The 25,807-nt window shown below is 38.7% G+C and overlaps 1 protein-coding gene and 1 pseudogene across 2 annotated transcripts in view; one reads left to right on the top strand and one right to left on the bottom strand.

Moving 5' to 3' along the window:
• LOC136874171 (probable ribosome production factor 1) overlaps positions 1-16,374 on the top strand; it is a 67,644-nt gene extending 51,270 nt beyond the window's left edge. Inside the window, exons 6-7 of one of the 2 annotated variants that reach the window (XR_011018288.1) lie at positions 13,272-13,876; positions 14,003-16,374. Coding sequence is in view for 1 of the 2 variants with exons in the window: in XM_067147754.2 (XP_067003855.2) it covers positions 13,272-13,449 (178 nt within the window). In the remaining variant the exon portion in view is untranslated. Of the gene's footprint in view, positions 1-13,271 lie in introns of both variants that reach the window. The other variant, XM_067147754.2, reaches the window with a different exon arrangement.
• A 1,634-nt stretch (positions 16,375-18,008) lies between these two features.
• LOC137501015 (uncharacterized) lies at positions 18,009-22,611 on the bottom strand (annotated as a pseudogene).
• Positions 22,612-25,807: the final 3,196 nt, after the last annotated feature.

Genomic DNA, 25,807 nt, shown 5'->3' with positions numbered 1-25,807 from the left:
ATATTGATGTAAATATTGTATATTTGTGCTAATTTTGTTTCCGTATAAGCTCTCTTTTGTTTGTTTTTTCATTTGCGCTTTCATTATGTTTTTTAGCATTTTTTCAACTCATATTATGTAAATTATTCCAACCCCCTAATTTTTTTCACTGAAGATGGCTCAAACGAGCCAAAACATGTCTGATCTTGTTTACTCCGTCTAATGACGGAATATATGATGTATTGATTAGGAGGATACTTTCATTTTTCGCCATATTTTTAGAAGCAATAATTTTACAAAATTACATTGCATAATATGTTGGAACTTACAAAAGTCATTCCTTGTACTGGAAAATCATTCTGTAGTCTCAGATGGTATGTTATTCCTATAATATTTTGAAAAAAATTTCTGTAGAAACAACAACTTTTACACAATTACAAGTTCAAATAGTTCCAAATACTATCAAGAGCGATCAGAAGGCTACTAGAAGCAACGAACTGCAGAAATACGATACCCACAGTCAGTGGAATTATGAACCCTCAATAATGTGACTACTGCGGCGGAAGGCAACTGGCATGCTGTGCATTAATGCTATCACAGCAGCAAAAGAGTTGAACATAAGCCACAAATGAGTTGCTCTAAGAAAACGGTCACATGAAAAGCAAGATAAAACTGACTGGTAATGAGGTAGTGAGAGACTGGTTCTGCACAGCATGATCAGGAAAACGGCTTATATGCAGTCCGATGCTCCTAACTGAAGCTCTTGCAGTTGCCATATCTCTTGGTTAAGATAAATTCAAGCATCTACAGGATGATTCAACAGTCAAGAAGAGGTGCAACATTGTATGGAATGAAGTTTGTGGGGAATCCAAGAATGTGGATGAAAGGTTACAGGATGAGTGGAAATAAAAACTGCTTAATTTGATTTCTGACTAGGAATATAAAGTTAAAAATTTCATTGTTCCGTATTGAGGAATATTAAGTTAAAATTGAAATAATTGATAAAGAGATTCAACCTATTCAATACAAAAGAATAAGAAATGTAGTGAATTACATTCTTATTTAATAATAAGTAGAAGTGGTACCAGTTTCGACCCTAGTCCAGGTCATCAGCCGATTAAAACATGAAAAACAATGCATAGGAAAAGGAAATAAAAGATCAAGTACACTCCGGATCAGTGGAAGAGGCGATATAAAAATGAACGGGGATAGACACTGTAAAATCTGGAGTGTACAGATTCAAATGTAACAACTGCAACTCCTCCTACATCGGACAAACTGGCTGCAACTTCAATATCAGATACTCCGAACATATCAACGCCATTAAATACAATAGATTCTCCACCATAGGACAACACATACAAGACTCCAAGCATAGTTTCACCAATATTGAAAAAGACATGAAAATACTTAAAATCATAAACAAAGGCCCCCTCTTAAACACTACTGAAAATTGCTTTATTCACCTTGATCAATACTTCAACCCTAATTTCAATTTAAACGACATTTCTGAAAAACTCGACATCCTTTTCGACTTCCTAACTCTTCTTCTCAAAAATTCTAAATTTCAAAACCCCAATTCTATTTTCCACGCCTTACAAATTTCCTACCCACATTTTCTACCTCCAATAATCCACCCTCCTAACCCACCCTAAACTACCCCTCCTTCATCACCCTATCTTATCCTTCTTCAACACCATTTAACTTCAATTTATTTTATTCTTCTCTTATTCCACTATTCCTCTTCCTCTATTAATTTATTCTATCTTTTCTTTAAAAAAATCCACCTTCATTTCGGTTCTTCTCATTCATACTCCTGCCTTGCGCCGATTTCGACTACTTCAATCATGACCTGAGTTTTTTACGTTTTAAAAAAATTGCGCACTGTGCATATACGTTTTCATTTGTTTCCGGTATTGTGCTTTTTACTATATTTTTTTCTCCCCACAATTGTTTTCCTTCACGTCAACTGTTCTAAGAATTCTATATGAGCACAATTACTTATTCGATTATATTGAATTATATTATATTTATCTATATACTTACTTTCCCGCAACCGAAGAAAATTACTGGATCATCAAGCTATTCTCCATTTTACTTTGGCGTTTGAAACCACAGTGCCTGATGTTAAATATATCGCGTTGATCACCAGGAGCTGGCAAGTCACTTCAATAGATCTACTCATCTTCAACTCCTGCACGATTATGGATCTTCGTATGTGTTCGATTATGATATGACTTTGTACCTGACAGTGTTTAAAAACTAGCTCATTTAACCGTTCTCCGCTATTCATAAACATTATAAGACTTTGTCCAACACTGCGTGTGCCGTACTGCCGCTCAGAAAATTACGTACTGTGACTTACATTTTACTTCTTTTGAATTTTACAGTGTCTACCGCCGTTCATTTTTATATCGCCTCTTCTACTGATCTGGAGTGTACTTGATCTTTTATTTCCTTTTCCTATGCATTGTTTTTCATGTTTTAATCGGCTGATGATGACCTGGACTAGGGTCGAAACCGGTACCACTTCTACTTATTATTAAATAAGAATGTAATTCACTACATTTCTTATTCTTTTGTATTTAACTGTAGGAATATAAAAACAAAGTCAATGTGGAAAAAACTGGTCGGTTTTTATTTCGGGCAATACATTAAAGATCTCTTGCTGTTAATGTAGGAAAATGTATCGGAGTTATGGGATGGGGGAGAATGTCTAAGGAAAGACAGTTTTATTGTGCGAGGATGTGGTTGGAGAAATGAAGTCTCTTCTGATCAGGAAGGCAGTGAAACTGAGATGCTTCAAGAACCTGAAAATCAATCATCTTCCTGTGATGTGGCAAAACAATGAAAAAGTTTGAATAACTGCTGTTTTAAAGGATTGATGAAATGAGTTCAACGCAGGAAAAAAAAAAAAAAGGGGGCAGAATGACATTTCTCTTCTTGTCAGTGCCACTTGCCACCCAAAGTTTGTACTCTCAGATGTGAAACTATCCTGGTTCCCACCTAATGCATCAAGTGTTGTATAACAAATGGATATGGGTGTTTTCCTAACATTTAAGCTGTTTAATGCAAGCTTTGGTCATGTGTATGGAAACTGCCGATAGTGCTTACGCACTGTCAAGATCTTTGTTGGGTCTAAATGTAGAGAACTGGATTGGGTTGGTGGTAAAACAAACAGAGGCAGAAACTGTGACTAAGTGCTTCATGAAAGCAGGATTTTGAGAAAATTATGGTGCAGATAGTGGATTGAATGTGGCAAGTGAAAACATAACGACTAGAAAGAAATTTTCCCTGCTAAGCAGAGAACTTCATTTGGAACGATGATCAACTTATCTGCACACGGATAAAATAAAAGCTTGGGACTGTATTCCAACTGAGCTTTTGATGAAGAGCTTCAAGAAACTCGGCATTTCCAACTGCACGGATGGGGAGGAAGACTCCTTGTACAAGGATAGGGATGACTTTGACAAAAATATCGGAAAAATGTTCATAGATGACAGCAGTCATAATGTGTGATATTGTGTTTGTAGCCTTGAAACTCTGATGCAACTGTTCCTTTTAACTTATTGGCATATACTGATGGCTCCCAGCTGTGTGATTTTTCGCGGGACGTAACATAGCTCGCAGCACAAGTAGCTTTGTGTACATGTTTCAGATGTTCACCGAGAGATGGCACTGACATATTATATAGTGTCGGAAAGATGAAGAGCTCCACTTTCTTGCTATAGTGATTACATTTGATTATCTTGAACATTTTGTGTTACAGTCAACCTTGAAAAGACATAGCTTGATGGCTCGCAGCCATAGAGCCGAGTACGAGTAGCTTTGAACACGTATTTCAGACGTTCATTAAGAGATGGAACTATCGTGTTATATACTGTTAGAAAGAGGAAGATTGGCTCTTTCCTGCAATTTGCATTCGATTATCTCAAATAGTTTGCATTATAATCAACCTTGAAAGGACATAGCTTGAAGGCTCGCATCCGTGGAGCCGAGCAGGAGTATATTTGAGTGCATATTTCAGACATTCGTCAAGAGATGGAATTTACATGTTATATACTCTCAGAAAGAGGAGTCGTTCTTTCTCCCAATGGCAGTTGTGTTTGATTATCTTGAACAGTTAGCATTATAATCGATCTTGAAAAGTTACTCCCAATTGTGTCTGTCCCTGTCGAAGGTGAGTAGATGAGTAGCATGGCATGTAGAAGGCAGTTGTCACCTAGCAGTGATATATCATATGTTCTGAACAGAACTGATAATGAAAGCAAGTCAGAAATTTCAGATTTTGAGGAATTATTTAGTGTCAGTTGTAACAGTGGAGGATCTGAGAAAAGTGACAGTGAATCAGAAAATTCTGATGGTGATAGTGATGTCTCTTATGTGGAAGTGCCGGGTGCTAGAAGTGCTAAAGAGTTGATAAATGAAATCTACTGAAATGCCAAAATATCCAAACATAAGATTTATGATTTTTTCATTTCGTAAATTGAAGTTTGCTTGCCTCCATGGCTCAAGTAGTAGCACACCGTCCTCTCACTGCTGGGTACTGTAGGTCGAATCCCGGTCACCCCATGTGAGATTTGTGCTGGACAAAACAGAGGTGGGACAGGTTTTCCTTCGGGTACTCCGGTCTTCCCTGTCCTCTTTCATTCTAGCAACACTCTCCAGTATCATTTCATCTGTCAGTGCAACAGGCTTCAGGAGCTAGTACTATTCTACTATACTACAGAAAACTGTAATAACTAATAAATTAAAGTTCTCACGAACTGTGATTTATGTAAATTAAATACTAATCATGGGCACGCGAAGGGCTAGAAAATCAATATGCCAATGGGTTAAACATGGTGCTGTCTATGAGCGTTTGTGCTATGTTTCGATTTGCGATGTAGTGTAGGCCTACTATTAGCTTGCAGTTTATTTATTTCACTTAAAAATAACATGTACCCTGGATTACATTTATGACTCTGATAAATGAGTGATGTACAGCCTATGCACAGGCCAATTTGGTTTACCCATGCCCATGCCCAACTCGCTCATCATATTTTAAAATGTAATTTAATCACTATCATATAAATATTGAACAACTATCAATGTATTCAGATTGGTGCTTTCACGCCCTGTGTTAATAGAAGGTAATCTTTTGGGATTTTGCTCTATTAAAGTAAACAAAAAGAAATTCTTTAGTGTCTTTAGAAGAGAAATATGTTTGTCCACGACTAAGACATCTTGAACAACAACTTTTGAAACTTGAAAATACTTGCCGGTTGATCTCTTGTAAGTGATACTCTCGTCGTTGCCAGATTGCTCACTGTGAGAGTGACTATGCTATCTTTGCTCGAAGTAGGATGTTTCCTGTGAATAGACATTACAGTAAGGTCATCAGACATGGAGACGTTTCATGGAGGGGCCGATGACCTAAATGTTAGGCCCCTTTAAGCAAGCGTCGTCATCAAGCGTTTCACGGATGTCCTATGTTCCTGTGGGAACGAGAGGAATTGAGTCAAGTCATCAGACTAATCAAAGATGATGGGGGGAGATGAAAATTGAAAATGAAAGGAAAAGAGAGTAAAAGTAAAAAACGTGGGTGGGCATTGAGGGGTGGGAAGTAGGACATAGTACAAAGAAGTGAAGAAATAAGAGTGAAAAAGAAAAAGAATTACTTGAGTAACAGGTGCGCATAGATGAAGCAGGTGAGACACATTGAGTGAACCATCTCATAATGAGGAGAATATGAATTAAAGAAGAAATTGAAATAGCAACAGTGAAGAACAGGGAAAAGAACTGCATACCTAAATCTTTAATGGCTGGTAACCACATATTTTTTAATTGATAGGTGATGTCTTGTATTTCTACCATTTCCCATATGATCCTAGACCTACATTGCTTTGTATGTGTAAGAGCTCCTACATCTTGGAACACAATATCACGACCCGACAGTTTGGTGTGCTCGGCTGTTGCTAACTTGCCTGACTGGTTGAGATGGTTTGAGTACTAACGGACCGGCATGTTTGGTCATTATATACCTTATTGCGATTATGGGGAATTTTGTACACTCCAGGGTGTAATAGTGGGGGACAATATGTCCTTGCTTTACCTAAACTGTGACCATTTTTTGGTGATGTTATCAAACAAAGCTTTTATACTGGTGCTTGCAGCGGATCCTGTAAATATGGTCTGTGGTGTTGTCAATGTAGGGAAGATAGGCAGTTCCCTTCACATTTTCATTCTGTAAGATTTGCTATTTCGTCCCTCTGGGATACAGTGCTCTGTAAACTTGTACATCATTATGTCCATTATCCTTGAACATGACTTTGAATGTGTCCTCCTCCTGGACGGTTGATGACTACAAGTGATAAATTTCATTTTTTTTACTGTACATGTTGACTGTGATATTAAATTACCAAATGAGAAGGTCCACCCAATTTAACACAATTTGTATTACACTTTTCAAGTATACATTATTATATAATAGGTATACATGTATCCATCATGGGGACATCTTCAGTTCCTTAACGCAAGGCTTAATATTAAAAACAATACACCAAGTACATTCAAATTTATTTATTTTATTTTGCATCCACATTGGAGCACTTTAATCGATCCATATATATTTAAGTTTGGCTTACGGTAAGTTTCTTCTTCTGCTCCCAGAATTTCTTGATTCTTTCCGATCTGGCTGCCCTTTCTTTGTCAGTTAAGGTGTACTGTTTGTGTGTAAAAGTTTTTAGTTTAAGTCTCAAGTCTCTGTTTCTCAGGATCCTCTTCTCTTCTCAGTCTTCAATTTGCTTCATTGTCAAGCCTAACTCATCTAAATCATCTTGGACTTTTTTGAACCAATTATTCTTCGTTTTACTTTTCCAAAATTAGTTGAAAAGATGTTTCAGTACCCTGGTTTCTGGTAGTCTTGATATGTGGCCGAAAAATGCAACCCTCCTTTTCCGCATTGTGTCTATTATTGACTCAGTTCCCTGGTATACAATTTTGTTAGGTAATAATTGCCATTGTCCATCTACTTGGTGTTTTGTGTTTATGATTGTTCTAAGGTTTCTTCTTTCTGTCTTCTGTAATTTATCTGTTGTTGATGTGGTGTTCAAATTGAATAGTGTTTCACTAGCATAGGTTGTTTCAGGGTTAATAACGGGGTTCTAGTGTTTGAATTTTGCATTTATCGAGAGAGATTTCTTCTTGTAGGTTGGCCAAGTGATACGTTGTGCTTGTTTCAATTTAATTGTTCTATTTTCTACCGATACTTTCTCATTTAAATTCCAAGTAAAAATCTCCCCAAGATACTTGAATTTATTTACAATCTTAATTTGTTTGTTATTATTCATTGTGATAGTTGGTGTTTCTACCTTGATGGATGGCATCATTTCCATCTTTTCAAATGAGATTTGTAGTCCGACTTTTGCTGCTGTTTTTTTGAGTTCTTCAATTTGGTGTTTAGCCTCTTCCATACTATTTGCGAGCAGCGCAAGGTCATCTGCAAATGCCAGGCAATTGAGTTTGATATTTTTGCCAATCTTGATGTTTGATTGGCATTTCTTAGTCCACTCTCGCATGATTTTCTCCAGTGTGCATTTAAGTAGTAAAGGTGAGAGACCGTCACCATGTCAAAGCCCAGTCTCGATTTCAAATGATATAGACAACTCTCCTCTGAATTTAAAATTTGATTTAGTGTTTCGCATCCGGGAGATAGTTGGTTTGAACCCCACTGTCGACAGCCCTGAAGATGGTTTTCTGTGGTTTCCCATTTTCACACCAGGCAAATGCTGGGGCTGTACCTTAATTAAGGCCACAGCCGCTTCCTTCCAATTCTTAGGCCTTTCCTGTCCCATCGTCGCCATAAGACCTATCTGTGTCGGTGCGACGTAAAAGCAAATAGCAAAATATGATTTAGTGTTCTTAAGGGTAATTCCAATAAGGTTGCTAAGTTTCTGTGTAATCCAAATTCTGTGAGGATTTTATGTAATGACTCATGGTGTATACTGTCATACGCTTTCTTGAAGTCAACAAAAGTGATGACTAACTTTTTGTTTTTCACTCTTTGATGTTTCATGATCCACTTAAGACTGATGATTTGATCTGGACAACTTCTTCCAGGTCGAAATCCTCCCTGATATTCTCCTTCTTGGTCAAGTTGTTCCTGAATTCTTGTGAGGATAATTCTATACAGGATCTTATATGTGACATCAGCTAAAGGAATCTCCCGGTAATTATTTGGATCCAATCTGTCACCCTTTTTGTGTACTGGATGAGTTAAGCTGTGTTCCATTTTTCAGGCAGTTTTTCAGAATTCTATATGTCTATGAAATGTTTGTGGAGGTTTTGAAGTGTTTGTTTATTTGCGTTCTTCCACAGCTCTGCAACCACTTGATTCTCTCCTGCTGCCTTGTAGTTCTTGATCCAACCAATTGCTTTGATTACTTCATTGAAATCTGGTGGTATAATCTTTTCTAGACGTGTTTTACTTTTTGGATAAGGCTCAAATTCTAACTATCATTTTGGTTCCTCAGCATTTAATAATTCTTTGAAGTGATCGGCTAGAATTTTGGCATTCTCTTGATTACTGTGTGCTAGTTTCCCTTGTTTATTTTTCATCATGAGTGTGGGTGGAATATACTTTGATTGATATTGTCTAAATGACGTGTAATAGTCCCTTGTCTTATGTTGTTTGAATGGCTCATCTATGATGTTTAAGTTTTCTTTTTGATGGTCTCTTTTGATTCTTCTAATTTCTTTGGCTGCTTGTCTTCTAGCAGTGGTTAGTTCATCTCAAGATTTTTCAGTTTTCTTTTGTTGGTCATTTAGCCATGCTTTGTACCTTTTCTGTATTGCCATATCACATTCCTCATTCCACCAGGCATGTTTCTTTCTCCTTCTAATAGAAGCAATTTCTTCGGCAATGTTTTTCAGTTTATCATTAATCATTTCCAGTTTGTCGCTTAGATTTGTTTTGGATCTCTCTGAATACAATGCATTGTTTATTAAGTAGCTGGAGTCATATTTCCTCCTCCTAGTGGATTTCAGTGGTTTGTATTTCTTTCTTGGGGTTACCGTATTTCACGGCATAATCGTCGCCACCGCGTAATCGTCGCATCCTTTATTTTCAATACAAAAATCGGACTTTAAACCTTTAATTACATAATCGTCGCACGTCCAAATTTTGTTCACTAATCTGGTTAAAAGGTAAACGGAACTGCAACGTAAGTTGCACATGAATGCGCAATTTAAATACGTGTATGGTTTATGGGCAATTTGGCAACACAGTCACGTTTGCGACATGTTGCACAACGTATAAATAAATAATACCGGTATATGTACGACGCATGGCTTACCGGTAGACTATCGGCAGTTTGACAACGTGGTCGCGAGACAGTGTACTATTTATTCACCACCTACATATTATGAGTTCCCATTTGAAATACGTAAGGCTGTAAGTTATCGCTTATCGGCAACGTCGCCAGGAAATACCGGCTAGGTAGATTGAATGGACCTCGAACCAGCCCTCAGATACAGGTAAAATTCCCTGACCCGGCCGTGAATTGAACCCGAGGCCTCCGTGTAAGAGGCAAGCACGCTACCCCTACACCATGGGGCAGACTCCTGTGTTATTGCGCACGAAGTGAAATCCAAGACGATAACGCAAATTTCCACGGAATTATTCAGCCGAATTATTTACGATGTCTCAGTTGTCATCGCTAGACTCTTATCTTACTACTACGTCATAAGTGTCTGGGCATGGGATGAAAACTTTTATCCAAGCAGTCAAGATAATTATTATCCAATGCTATTAAAGTTTTATTTTATAAACTCGTCAGTAATGTAATGTAAAATCATCAATAACTGGGAAGAAATATTAACCTAATTACCGTATGTTTAAAAGAAATTTTAAAAAATGAATGTTTGTTACTGACGTCTCGGAATACAGTCAACTATACAGTAGATCTACACCGTGCTAGCTAGAGCTTCGGTTTGCGAGCTTTGCGCAAGCGCAGTAGTGTGTCGCAACCAACGAGCTAAACTGATAAATTGTTGCATGCTTCCTTGCTGCCTAACAGTATTGGCTGCTCTGGAATGGACAGATCACAGATGCATTTATTTGTTTCAGATTTACGTGATTACTGTACACATGTGTGCGTGAGAATTTAAGTTTTTAATTTGTGTTTTGGGTGTTTGCAGAAATAATTTGTTTTAATAGTGAACAATTACGGAAAGTCATTTATATCGCAAAACATTAACGTGTGAAGCATTTATAAGCGATTATGGGTAAATATAGAAACTATTCTGCGGGCTTCAAGCTAAGCGTAATTGCCTTCGCTGAACAGCACGGGAACAGAGCTGCAGAAAGAAAATTTTCTGTGAGTGAAAAGTTGGTGCGTGACTGGCGGAAAGTGAAAAACAAGCTAAAAAGCACAAACCCTTCTAGACGCGCGTTTAGAGGTCCTAAAACAGGGAAGTTTCCTATAATTGACGAAGAAGTGTTTAGGTACGTCAGTGAAATACGTAACAATGGCTGCAGTGTATCATATGAAATGTTACAAATTAAGGCACAGGAGGTAGCGCGCAAACACAACATACCGGTAACTCAGTTTAAGGCGACTCGTGGGTGGATTAAGGGGTTCATGCGACAACACAATCTGTCAGTGCGAAGGAGAACAACACTAAGCCAAAAGTTGCCTGCTGATTACACGGACAAGATTGTAAATTTTCACCGATTTGTCATACGTTTGCGCAAGGAAACTTCGTACTTGCTTTCTCAAATCGGTAATGCCGATCAGACTCCAATCTTTTTTGATATGCCTCGCAACAGCACTATTGCGCTAAAAGGATCACGGAGTGTATTAATGAAAACCAGCGGTAGTGAGAAGTTGCGATGCACGGCAATGCTAGCCATTACAGCTGACGGGAGAAAGTTGCCGCCTTACATCATTTTCAAGAGGAAAACGATGCCTAAGAATATACAGTTTCCCCGTGGAATTCATGTACGAGTGCAACCAAAGGGTTGGATGGACGTAGAACTCATGCTGGACTGGGTTAAAACTGTGTGGAATAGAAGACCTGGTGCACTACTAAAACAACCAGCTCTGCTTGTTTTAGATAGTTTCCGAGGTCACCTCGTGAACGAAGTGAAGCAAATTCTCACTACAAATAAGACACGACAGATAGTCATTCCTGGTGGCCTAACATCTGCTTTGCAGCCACTAGACGTATGTGTTAATAAACCCTTTAAAGACCACTTACGTCGATTTTACAACGAGTGGATGATGAGCGGCGATCAGCAATTGACGCCCGCCAGAAATATCAGGCGTCCACCCTTGGACTTGTTATGCTCGTGGGTGAAGAAGAGTTGGGATCTTATACCACCTGAACTAGTCTGCAAGAGCATCAAAAGGACTGGGATTTCGAATGCACTAGACAGTTCCGAAGATGACGCAGTGTGGCTGGGAGACGAAGAATCTGATACTGGTATTAACAGAGGCGAGGACGGCGCATCAGATAGCGAAACCTGCGATAGCGACACCGAAGATTTGGAATAAATTGCGTACCGGTAAGTCCGCATTTCACAACAAAGCGATAATTTTTTGCAAGTGTAATATTTTAACTTTAATACTCAAATTAATGACAAATTAACTTAATACGTTCATTTTTATTTTCAGGTTGGAAAAACGTTCGCCGAATTGTTGCGAAAAATTATGAATTTTGTTTTAGACTATTTTAATTATTTTGATGTACAAACGCGAGTATTACGTGCATCTTAAATTTGTATCAAATACAATTTAGTTATAAATACATTTTTTGAGTAATACAAATACTGGTATTAAATATTCATCGTATAATGGTCGCACCCTACAATTTTTTTCGAAAATTTTGGTATAAAAAGTGCGACGATTATGCCGTGAAATACGGTAACTTGATTTTTTATCTTTGAAATATAGTGGTCTGAATCGATGTCCACCCCACGAAGGATTTGACATTATAGATTTCTTTATGGCACTTTTTATCCATTGCTACATGGTCTAGCTGAAACTGACCCATTTTAAGTTTAGGGTATTTCCAGGTCATTAACTTGTGCAGTTTTCTCTTAAATCTTGTTATATTGCACATCTAAATCCTATGAAAAGTTTTTTGAAAATGTCTGGTGTTACTGTCCAGCAGTTGTTAAATAAGGTAAGTAGTATCATTAAGCACCAGTATTTGTAATCTGTGTAACTGTCACATAATTTGTTGAGGAAGAGGACCGTCTCATTTGATATTATTTGATGGCTCGCAAATTCATTTTGCCCTCATGGTGAGTGTCATGAGAATTCCCTGAATTTTTGCTGGAGCCTACAAGATGACGAGCAGTCAGCAGACCTCGTCATCTGTTTAATGAGTGGTAGTGGCCTCTTTTACCATGTATAAAAGTGAGTTTTCTGTCTGCTTTTAATTTTATTTTATTGGTAACTATCTTTCATCTATTGGCTACATTTTAGTTAATTTTTGCATATTTTGATGTGATTTCTAACTTTTAATTTGAATGATATATACGATTTCATTTCAAGGCAATGGCGTATTCTACTTTATATCATTTTATAAGAAAATAAGGCTTTGCAAATTAGATCTGCTGATTATGTTAAATTCATAATAATTTATTTTAAATTCTAGTCAGTAGATACATTTTAATTTGTTTCACCTCGTACTATTAGGGGCTGATGACCTAGATGTTAGCCCCATTTAATCATCATCATCACACTAACTATAGGTCTGAGGGGAACGTACTCATTCATGAGTTGTCCATATAATCTTGGCAGCACTACGTCCACCAGAGTCAGGTGTTTAACATCCTCTTTTGGAATTGAGGACTGCCTTAAGAGCTTCGCAGTGGCGTTGGACACAGAGTGGTAGGGTGACATGAGCTAGTTTGTAAACAGGCTCTGACAACATAGCCAAGATCTTGTTTGTATACTCGTCAGTGTCCATTACCACCGTCACATTACTTTTATCAGCTGAGAGTCATTGTAGAATTATCTTTGAGTTCTTCAGAGTTCTCCTCTTGTCGCTCAGCTAAATCTCGTCAATTACCAATGTTTTTACATGTAAGACACTCTCTCATTGTTTGATGCTGAAACTTTGTAGAATAAACAGTCATACAGAGACGGCAATTTTTAAAAATCTTACCCGCCAAAATCAGTGTGTGGTTCTAACACGGAATGGGGGTTAAATGGGTAAATATAATTTTGATATCACAAATGAAGGGAAAGTTCATTTTCCATGAACTTTTTATATACATACAGGATATTTTTTTGTTGCAGGTATGAATTTAAAGCCAATGGTACTAAGGTTGGCCTTCGTGAGCTAGGACCACGGTTTACTTTGAAACTTCGCTCCCTTCAGCATGGAACTTTTGACTCTAAGACTGGTGAATATGAATGGATCATATCTGGTAGACGTCATGAAATGGAGACAAGTAGAAGAAGATTCTTCTTATGACCTTGTATCTTAGGACTTGAGGAGGACCAAATTGAGATCTCTGTACTGTTCAGTTATTTTGAATTATATTATGTTATCAACTCACAACTCTGACAGACATGGGGTAGCTTTCCTCTTGTAATTTAAGAATGAGGCTGAAACTGAGCAGCATTCATACAATGGGAGATTCTTAGAGAACTGTAATCAGGAATGATATTAATGGCTCCCTTAGTGGATCAGTGGTAGAGTGAAACAGATCATTGAAAGTGATGTGGAGGTAGCCTAGATGGTGTTACATCAGGTTATAATGTGTTAAGCTGGTATCAAATATGCAGCTGTTAAGGCTTAGGGGCAGTGACAAATAATCCTACAGCATTAATAGAATGAAATTGATTGGGAACTTGGAAGTTTCTAGGGATACCTGTCTGTCTTGCATCCAAGTTGTCAGGCTCAGATTTCACATCCTGTCATTGATTTTCAAATTTGGTATACATTGATAAATTTTTTATTAGTGTAAGTAATGGAATAGTCTGTATCATTATCAGTTTCTTGCCACGTGAAAAAATGATCTCAGCCTTGGAAACAATCCAGAAGAGTTCCAATGTTTATCTGGCTTTCTCCTCTTCCTCTTCTTGTATTATAACTGAAGATCGTTTCAAGAAAAATATTCTCAGCGAGTGCGGACCATTCCCCTTATGATGATGCTGGAAAGCAGAAACAAATGTTTTGAGGCTGAGAAGAAATGGATGTTTTCATCAATTCGAACTAATGATCAGAGAATGCCAACGAGCTAGAAAGGAGACTATAGAGTGGTTAACATGACTGCTACCGCACTCTGGGTGGTGCCAAGGCGAAATAGCGATGCCATAGTGTAAGCGCCATCTGTACAGTTTCGTCCATTAAATCACTAAATTTTGAAATTTTATATCTTTCCTTTCATTTTTTTCTGACTTTAAACTTTGATAGATGATATGAAACAGCATCAACAAATAACAGTTACGGAGCTCATCAGCTGGGATAACAAGAGTGGACTACAAGTCCGAAAATCAGGTACAATAGGGAAAATTGTCGACACAATTTACAAGAAATGAGCTTTGTGGCTCTGAAGTTACACTATTTTAAAGAAAACAGTTGCTCCACTCACTTACATTCCAAAATTTTACTACAGTCCAGCGCCTCAGAGGCACAAGTTTTCTGTAAAATTTTACATTAGATAAACTTCAAAACAGTGTTTACTGTCATTTCAGCTCGACAGTCTATTACACACTCATCAATAACTAATGACACTTTAAACAGGGGCAGTAAGTGCCCATTCTAAATGGCCTTAGTGTACAAAACAAAAGGTTGAAGAGATCGGCCATGAATAAAATGCTAGGAGGCGAAACACTTGCACCCTTTTTTGAAATACGGTTAAAATCCTACGTGGGCTTAAGGCTCGAAGTTACAGAGGCTAATCCTGTACTACAGGGGTGGGGGGGGTGACTAGATGCGAAATATTAAGTTCCAAAATAGTTTGAAGAATTTAGAGTTATAGAAAATTACAGTCATCCCCATACCAGTTTAAATGGGAATTAATAGAGGGTGCACACACTTTATTCCCTAAGTTATGTATTTCCCAGCAAGGATTTGATTAGCGCCTGTAGGCTTGCCTGAAAATTTACATTTAAAAGGTGATATTACATTAAGAAAGAAAATTGAAACTTTCCCCTCAAGTTAACTGTCCGGAGCTATAACCTGTTAAAAGATGTTGGGCCTTCCGATGAGGGCAAGGCTGCCCCTGCCTCCACTTACACCGTACACACACTTAGACTGGAGCGATGAAGATGACAATACGGCCCTAAAGCGCCTACCTTTTATAGTAACTCAGAGAGGAATGTTCCAGAACTCTCTTGACCTAGGCAGAATGTCTGTACACACCCCAAATTTTAATTGGCTAGAAAAATGTATACAAAAATTTCTGATTGGTCCATAACATAAGGAAGCCGTAGTAGTGCTGACAACCTCAGCGCATAAAAAAGCATTTTACAAACCCGTAAGGTTTACAACCATATAGAATAGAAATTCCCTTTGAAAAAGTAATAGTCCATCCTCCCGCCAGAGGGGGCACATAAGTTGACAGTAGAGACATCTAAAGACTAAAGGTCCAAATATCTTCAGCTACACAGTTTCAGATTCATAACACAGAAGAAGGCTTGCAGTTCCATTGGCTCGGAGGCTAAGTGTGTGTGCCATCTTTAGCATTAGAATTCATCATGGGTAGGGCCCGATCTCCACAGATGCGCAGGTTGTCTGTACGACGTCAACACGAAAGACCTTCACCACACCTATTTGGAGGCGACACAACATTATTACTATTCAAGGGATATGAATAATTTTCCCATGTTTTTATATTACTTTGTTCAAGGTTTTCTGTTCTATATTGTCATTCTCTGTAAGTAGGGCTATACTATTTAATCACAATTTATTGTGTCTTCTTTTATAATTACTGGGAAATGTGTTGAAATTTCTTCAATATGCAATATAATATCTTGTATTTTTATGCCATTTTAAAAGGAAATTATGCACCTTTTGCTTGCTTTGCTAATTAAGAAAACTATTGTCTTTATTTCTGAAACCTGTATATTTGTTTCATCACCACATGCACTTGTTATGATCGCTTATAATATGGCAGACGCGGCGTTCAAGTGGATTTAAAGATGGAGGTGCAATAACCACTCTATAGTCCTCTTTCTAGCTCGTTGGAGAATGCCTATCTATGCTAAAATGGCAGTGTATAGAGATGAAAAGTTTATCATTGTATTTTCTCACACTCACCTGCCATTGTATATGTTAAATCTTTTATGCCTAAGATTTACTTGTATTAAATGCAGTCCTCTTTATCACATACATTTTTCTTTCTGTTGGACACAAGTGTTTCGAATAAAGTCAGACCATCTGAGACTGATACATGTTCTTTGGATTGTTATTTATTTATTTATTTATTTATTTATTTATTTATTTATTTTGCATGTTGTTACTCTTATGTTTTTATGTGTAAAAAACACGGCTCTGCACAAAACATTTTTTTTGGTCCTCCGGGTTGGATTGTTCTGGAATTTGGTTAGAACTTGGAGATTGGAGATCAATTTCTACGTTATGTGGATAGTGTTGTTTGCTTTAGACTGTAAGCATCAAGATTTGCGAGTGCTTATTGAAAAATCACTAAAGCTTTCATGATGCGTGTGTGCAATTCATCTTCGAGTGACTGAATCATTATGTGACATCAGCCTGTGATACAATCATTGATCTCAGTATATCAATAGAGTTCTCTGGATGCAATCAATGACTCTAGTGCGGATTGGACCCAGTAGCCAAAGAGTACTACAGAACTATATAAGAAAACGTTTGAACGAGCCTACGCAGAGCTGTGTAGGACATCTGGAGCTGTTGTATCAGCACTAAATACCTACGTGAGTTAATCTGGTTTATTCCTTGTTTTTCAGTATTTTTTTTTTTTCCTACAATGGAAGAAGCTCAGAAAAGAGCCCTTATCAAAAAATGAGCTGTCATCAAGGCCCACGTATTGAGAATAGCTACGTTTGTTAATAACTTCTCTATGGAATCATCTTAATGATATAAAAGTAAGACAGAAACACTTGCAGAATAGTATAGAGAAATAGAACGAGATTTGGACACAATTAGAAGTTAATAACCCTAATGAACCTCATGATTTAGATCAGGAGGGATTTGGAGAATTCAATTTTGAGTTGCAGTCCAAGATCAAAACATTATTAGAGATTAAACCGCTGTTATCTATTAGTGAAAGTAGTGGCATTAGCCGTAACAATAATAGTGATCTGAAATTGCATGCCATTTCTCTTCCTAAATTTAATGGGCCACTGTCAGAGTTCATGCATTTTCATGATACATTTAAAAGTTTAGTAATTGATAATGGTGCCCTGACAGATATTCAGAGGTACCACTATTTATTGTTATGCTTATCAGATGAGCCATATAAGTTGATAGAGAATTTACCAGTTACAGAGAATAACTTCAAATTAGCATGGGAATTGTTCTGTAACTGATACAACAATCCTAGGTTTATTCTGGATATGCATGTTAGACAGTTGTCATCGCTGCCCTCTGCCAAGAGTGATCATCCAAAGGAGCTGAGGGCTCTAATAAACCCAACATGCAGTAATTTAAGTGCCATTGAAATAATGAAGATTCAAACCCCCTTGCATGAAATTATAATGTCGCATTACATTTTAGAACAATCAGTGCTTAGAAAACGAGAGGTCAAAACCTCAGGCTAACTGTATCCCAGGTTGAAAGAACTAATATCATTCCTTGAACGTAGTTGTCAAACTTTAGAGCTAGTCAGTACTAACAAACTAATGAATGAAAGACAACCCCAAGGAATCAGATACAGCAGTAGTAAGAAGGAAAGTGTAGGTCAAGCCTTTGTGACCACATCTCCAACGTATAACCTCTGTGACGCTCCTCATCTCTTATTTTAGTGCTTAAAATATGGGAATTAATGACGAATTAGATTATGTAAAACGTCATAAACTTTATTACAATTGCTTGAAGAGTGGTCATCAAACCAGCCACTCTTCCCCTCGAAGCTGCAAACTGTGAAACAAAAAGCATCATACATTACTACACAAGGATACCGGTAACATTCCTCAACAACAATCATATTGTTCTTTAAAGGGAAATTACCACACCTGTGAAGTGTTGCTATCAACTGCAATCTTTAGGGTTACTGACAGCCAAGGTCGCACTCATGACTGTTGCACTCTTCTGGATAGTGCCTCACAAATGAACTTCATGTCAAAAATAGCTTGCTGATGGTTTAGGATTAGCTCTCAGTCAACTCCATGTTCCTATTCAAGGAATTAATAACTCCAGAGCTATAGAGTCATCACACATTTGCCAAATTCACATTTCATCTACGATGCATGATTACAGCTGCCATATTGTTTGTTCAGTTTTGTCTACAGTTACTGGACAGCTCCTTCTTCTCACATCAACTGTACAGATTGGCATTTACCCTCTGACATTAGCTTGGTAGATCCAAGTTTTAACGAACCAGGAGAAATTGACCTACTGCTAGGAGCAAGTGTATTTCTTGAAGTTTTGCGTCTAGGCCATTTCGCCCAAGATGGACATCCAGAATACAGTATTTGGTTGGGTGATGGCAGGTTGCATACCTTCTACAAACATAAGCCAGAAAAAGTCTGCTGCCATAAGTTGTGTAGGAACTCGTGACTCGCTTCATACTAAGGTAGAATGTTGCTAGCAGCAAGAAGAGTTTCAAAGTCCTCCGCTCTATCAGGAGGAGAAACTTTGTGAAGAACATTTTATGAAGCACACAACTTGAGGCAAAACGGGAAGATATACGGTGAAATTGCCTTTTCAACCCAGCCAGAGCAACTTGGAGAATCCTTGTTTCAAATATATGGAAAGGAGACTGAAGCCCCAATCATCCATGAGGAAGTCCTATATTGAGTTCATGGTTGAATATGCTGCATTAGGTCACATGGAACCCGTTGAAGAAATTTGACCGAGTCAATCATCGTACTACATGGTACATCACGCTGTGATCAAGGAAGATGGTACCACCACAAAACTTCGTGTGATATTCAATGCGTCAGCTAAATCTACTAATTCCCTGTCATTAAATGACATTCTGATGGTGGGCCCAGTAGTACAAAAAGACCTGTTTTCCATTATTTTAAGATTTAGAATGCAGAGATATGCTCTCACTGCAGATATTGAAAAAAATGTATAGAGGAATAAAGGAGCATCCAGAAGATCAAGATCTGCAAAGAATAATTTGGAGAAGCTCATATCAAGAACCTATCAAAATCTATAAATTGAACACCGTGACATACAGTACTGCAGCAGCTCCTTTTCTGGCAACCAGGTGTCTTGTGCAGCTGGCTCATGACGAAGAAGAAGTATATCCTTGGGCTGCAGAAATCTTGAAGAGAGAGACTTTTACGTGCACGACCTACTTACAGGAGCGGACACAATTCAAAATGCAGTTGAGCTGCAAAAGGGGTTGATGAGATTGCTTCACAGTATGGGGTTTCACACTTAGAAAATGGTGTGCCAACCACCCCAAGGTCATTGAAGCCATCCCTAAGGAATTTCAAAAAACTAGGCTTCCATGGAGTCTTGACATTAAAGATGAACCCATAAAAAACCTTGGTTTGTTACGGCACCCATCGAGTGATCAAATCCAATTTGTCACTTCTAAGCATACACAAAAAGAAACAACTTGGACAAAACGGAAAAATACTGGGCATTGTAGCCGCAATACACGACCCACTTGGTTTAATAGGTCCTGTCATAGTAAGATGCAAAAATAATTCTTCAACATTTGTGGGAATTACGAGTAAATTGGGGTGAAACATTATGTGATGAGCTCCAAGAACAGTGGCAGCAAATACACAACACATTTTCATGTCTTAATGATATATACATTCCTCGTTATATTCTTGGAAGTAGTAATAGCACCTGTACAGAGCTTCATGGATATTCAGATGCTTCAGAGCAAGCCTGTGGTGCTTGCATTTACTTGCAATGTGTACACACTAAAGAAAACGTATTTGTTTTATTGTTAACTGCAAAATCTCGAGTAATACCACTGAGAAAATATCCTTGCCACGTCTTGAGCTGTGTGGTGCCGTACTCCTAGCTAGGCTAATGAAGAAAGGGAGGACTGCTATCAAAGGAAGACATGTGGGAAATCGTGTTTCTGAAATACAAGAGCTGCCCGATACAAAGAATTGGAGACATGTTCCTACTCAAGATAAATCTGCCGACATCATTTCAAGAGGAGTTGATCACCAGGCGATTTGGCCATGCGTGTAGAGGCGCGCGGCTGTGAGCTTGCATCCGGGAGATAGTAGGTTCGACCCCACTATCGGCAGCCCTGAAGATAGTTTTCCGTGGTTTACCATTTTCACACCAGACAAATGCTGGGGCTGTACCTTAATTAAGGTCATGGCCGCTTCCTTCCAACTCCTAGGCTTTTCCTATCCCATCGTCGCCATAAGACCTATCTGTGTCGGTGCGATGTAAAGGCCCTAGCAAAAAAAAAGAGGAGTTGATCCTCAAAATTTGAAGCTAACTCAGCTGTGGTGGGCAGGACATTCATGGCTTAAGAAACCTCAAACCACTTGGCCAAAATTACAAGAAAATGAAGCAAAGGAAGTACCAGAAAGAAAACATGCTGGTATCAGTCTACTTTCCGTGCATTTGCCATGGGAACACTTTCTGATTTCTGAATTATTTCTCCTCATGGTCAAGGTTATTGCAAAACTTGGCATATGTTCTAACATTTACATACAATCTCAAATGTAGTGATATGAGACAATGCCTGACCGGAAGTCTGACAACCACAGAGCTTAATAAATCTATCAATGTCATTGTCCATAATATTCCGCTAAGTGCTTGTTTTTGTTTCAGTCATCAGTCCATGGACTGGTTTGATGCAGCCCTTCATGCCGCACTATGCTGTACTGACCTTTTCATTTCTACATAACTGCTGCATCATACATCTGCTCTAATCTGCTTGTCATATTCATACCTTGGTCCACCTCTACCGTTCATACCCCCTACACTTTCCTCAAAAACCAACTGCATAACTCCTGGGTGTCTTAACACATTCACGCCCATCATCTGAGCGGGCTATTTAAAGGGCTGGCCCAGCTATTCCAGCTGTTAGTGGCAGAGCAAACAACAACGAATTCTTTTCACAATAAGTTATAAACTAAACAAGATATGGAAACAAATTTTTCCACTTACCTTAATGAATTCCTCTAGTATCTCTGTAGGGTGTGTTAGGTAATGTCACACTGTTCTGGGTGAATGGAACACCACACTTTCCATAAAAATAGCGTGTTCCACTAAAAATTTTATTTTTGAAGCACACTTGGCACCTTCTTGAGGGGAACTTGACTTTATTTGATGGTGGAAACTTCTTTTCTCTTCCCATTAAACCTAAATGGTGATCCTTTGTGGCGGCAAAATCGCAGGATGTTGACTTGGAGCTGATGAAGTAGATGAAGCTGAAATGTCGGAGAGAGGTGACTGTACTTGTATGTCAGGTTCACTTTTCCCTCCATTTGAGAATTCCCTGATGTTCCTTTAGATCTTTTAGTACACCCCTATTTGACCGTATTGTTCCACATACGGCAGTGTTCTGTTCCCGTAATTGTTTCGCGCGTCCAACACTATTGTAATAATTGTCCATATAGACTGTATACCCCTGGCCAAGATAATTTTCAAGCAGCTGGAAAACTGTGCTTTGTAAATTCGCACAACTTGCATCATTTATATTGTCCCTACATGCCATGGTTACACTTCAGAACATGATTATACACACGCTTGTGCAGTCACAAACCAACTACACAACTAGTTGGGCCAGCGCAAGGCTACCTTTAGAAACAAAATAAAAGAAGTGCATTGGGAGGGAAAATTGCCGTGGCCGTTTCTGGTGAGTAGAAGCATTCATAAGGGTATTACCTTCATCTCTCTTGCACATATTTGTGACCAAAATAGATCCCAGCTGCATAGGAATGGCTCCAGTTCCAGTTCAAGGTGCGCTTATCCGGATACGGTCCACAGCATGGTCACGCGCTATAGGCAATAACTCAGATACGGGCGTGAATGTGTTAAGATGTGTCCTATGATTCTATCCCTTCTTCTTGTCAAATTTAACCACAACGATCTCCTCTCACCAATTCGATTCAGTATCCCTTCATTCGTGATTCGATCTATCCATCTCATCTTCAGCATTCCTCTGTAACACCACATTTTGAAAGCTTCTATTCTCTTTCTTTCTAAGCTAGTTATTGTCCATGTTTCACTTCCATACAGTGCCACGCTCCAAACAAAAGTCTTCAAAAACATTTTTCTAATTCCTATATCAATGTTCGAAGTGAGCAAAATTCTTTTCTTAAGAAAGGCCTTCCTCGCTTTTGCTAGCCTGCATTTGATGTCTTCCTTACTTGTGCCATCGTTAGTTACATTACTACCGAAATAACAATATTCATCCACTTCCTTTAAGACTTCATTTCCTAATTGAATATTTCATGTATCACCTGACATCGTACGACTGCACTCCATTACTTTTGTCATGGACTTCTTTATTTTCATCTTGTACTCCTCACCCAACACTCTGTCCATACCACTCAGCAACTTCTCCAGATCTTCTCCAGTCTGAGATAAAATAACAGTATCATCAGCAAATCTCAGGGTTTTGATTTCCTCTTCTTGGATTGTGATTCACTTTGCAAATTCTTCTTTGATTTCCTTTACTGCCTCTTCTATTTAAACATTGAAAAGGAGGGGGAACAAAGTGCAGCCTTGCCTCACCCCTTTCTGGATTGCTGCTTCTTTTTCATAGCCCTCGATTCTTATCACTGCAGACTGATTTTTATATAGATTGTAGATAATTCTTTCTTCTCAGTACCTGATCCCGATCACCTTCAGAATCTCAAATAGCTTGGTCCAATCAACATTATCAAATGCCTTTTCGAGATCTACGAACGCCATATATGTGGGCTTGCCCTTCTTAATTCGATCCTCTAAGATCAGACGTAAAGTCAGGTTTGCTTCATGTGTTCCTACATTTCTTCTGAAGCCAAGCTGATCTTCTCCCAACTCATTTTCAACTTATCTTGCCATTCTTCTGTAAATAATACATGTTAGAATTTTGCAGGCATTAGATACTAAACTAATGGTGCAGTAGCTTTCCCACTTGTTAGCACCGGCTTTCTAGGGAATAGCTATAACAACTTCTGCCAAAAATCGGATGGCACTTCTCCTGTCTCATATATCTTTTTCACTAAATGGAACAACCTTGCCATGCTGGTTTCTCCTAAACCAGTCAGTAATTCAGAGGGAACGTCATCACCGGATGAGTTGGCCATGCGGTTAGGGGCGCGCGGGTGTGAGCTTGAATCCGAGAGATAGTGGGTTCGAACCTCACTGTCGGCAGCCCTGAAGATGGTTTTCCGTGTTTTTCCATTTTCACACCCGGCAAATGCTGGGACTGTACCTTAATTAAAGCTACAGCCACTTCCTTCCCATTCCTAGGCCTTTCCTATCCCATCGTCGCCATAAGACTTATCTGTGTTGGTGCGACATGAAGCAAATAGCAGAGGAAAAAAAAAAGGAACGTCATCAATTCCAGGTGCTTTGTTCCTGTTTGGGTCCCTCAAAGCCCTGTTGAATTCTGACGTCAAAATTGGGTCACCCATTTCATCAGCATCACAGCCTCCTCTTGTTCCATAATCATATTATCTACGTCCTTACCTTGATACAACTGTTGGATATGTTCCTGCCATCTTTCTGCCTTGTCTTCTTTCCCTAGAAGTGGTTTTCCATCTTAATATTCATACACCTAGTTTTCCTCTCTCCAAAGGTTTCCTTGATTTTCCTGTATGCAGCATCTACCTTTCCTAAGACCATACTACTTTCAACTTCCTTGCACTTCTCCTTCAGCCATTCTTCCTTAGTTGCCCTGCACTTCCCATCCACTTCATTCTTTAATCGCCTGTATTCTTTTCTGCCCTCTTAATTTTTTGCATTCTTATATTTTTGTCGTTCATCAATCAGGTCTGGTATCTTGTGAGTTATCCATTGTTAGTTGATCTTTACGGTCTTCCTAACATCTCTTCAACAGCCCTACTGACCTCATTCTTCATGACTGTCTTATTCTTCTTCTGCTGTGTTTCTTTCAGCCTTTCCATTCAGTCCTTGTGCAACATGTTCCTTAAAACAATCTTTCACACTCTTTTCTTTCAACTTGTCTAGCTCCCATCTCACTGGATTCCTTCCCTTCTTCAATTTCTTCAACTTCATACTGCATTTCATGACCAACAAGTTGTGATCAGAGTCCACGTCTGCTCCTGGGAAAGTTTTGCACACCAACACCTGGTTTCTGAATCTCTGCCTAATCATAATGAAGTCTATTTGATACCTTCCAGTGTCTTCAGGTCTCGTCCATCTGTGCAGTTGTCGTTTGTGGTGTTTGAACCAAGTATTAGCAAGGACTTAATTGTGATTGGTGCAGAATTCAACCAACTGACTTCCTCTTTTGTTAATTTATCCCAATCGGAATTCTCCTGCTGTATTACCTTCTCTTTCTTGTCCTACCACTGCATTCCAGTCTCCCATCACAATTAGATTCTCATCACCTTTTACATATTGTATTAAATCTTCTATCTCTTCATATATTCTTTCGATTTCTTCATCTTCCGCTGAACTCGTAGGCATATAGACCTGCACTATTGTAGTGGGTATTGGTTTGGTCTCTATCTTGACAACAATAATCCTCTCACTATCCTGGTCATAGTAGCTTACCCGCTGCCCTATTTTCTTATTCATTATTAAACCAACTCCTGCATTTCCCCTGTTTGATTTTGTGTTGATAATTCTGTAGTCGCCTGACCAAAAATTCTGCTCTTCCTGCCAACGTACTTCACTTGTACCAGCTACATCTAACTTTAGTCTATCCATCACCCTTTTCAGATTCTCTACCCTACCACAACAATTCAAACTAACATTCCACGCTCCGACTCGCAAAATGTTAATATCCATCTTCCTGATGATCGCCTCCTCTCATGTAGTCCTCACCCAGAGATCTGAATGGTAGACTATTTTACCTCCGGAATATTTTACCTGGGAGGAAGCCTTCATCAGTACATCATCCATACAGAAAGAGCTGCATATCCTCAGGGGTGAGTTACGGCTGTAGTTTCCCGTTCCATTCAGCCGTGCAGCAGTATCAACACAGCTAAGCCCTGTTGAGTATTATTACAAGGCCGTATCAGTCAATCATCTAGACTGCTGCCCTTGTAACTTCTGAAAGGCTGCTAGCTCCTTTTCGAAAAACCATTCGTTAGTCTGGTCTCTTGACAAATACCCATCCGATATGGTTTCACCTGCGGCTCGGCTATCTGCTTAATTGGGATGCACAAGTCTCCCCACTGCGGCAAGGTCACGCGGTTCACAGGAGAGGGCTAAGTACTTATCATAAGGAAATCCAAACGCTGAAGCAAGGTTGGTCAGTTCCCGTTGATAGCAAGTTAAAATCTCTGCGTCCTTTCCTGGATGCAAATTATGTACTCATGGTGGGCGGTAGTTTACAGAACTCATAAGCACCCTATGATCAAAGACAACCACTGATAATGCCTCCGAAGCACCATGTAACAAATCTGTTGATATTGTACGAACATCAAAGGTTATTACAAGCTGCTCTCAATTGCTTCTTGTGTCTTTAAGACAATGCTTTTGGATACCCAACGGGTGATCTGTCATCCGAAAGACCATCCATAAACATCTCCATTGTTTCAGACTGAAGGCTACTACAACAGAG

The sequence above is a fragment of the Anabrus simplex genome, chromosome 5, assembly GCF_040414725.1.
Source record: "Anabrus simplex isolate iqAnaSimp1 chromosome 5, ASM4041472v1, whole genome shotgun sequence".
Lineage (NCBI taxonomy): Eukaryota > Metazoa > Arthropoda > Insecta > Orthoptera > Tettigoniidae > Anabrus > Anabrus simplex.
This window is presented reverse-complemented; position numbering and strand designations above follow the sequence as displayed.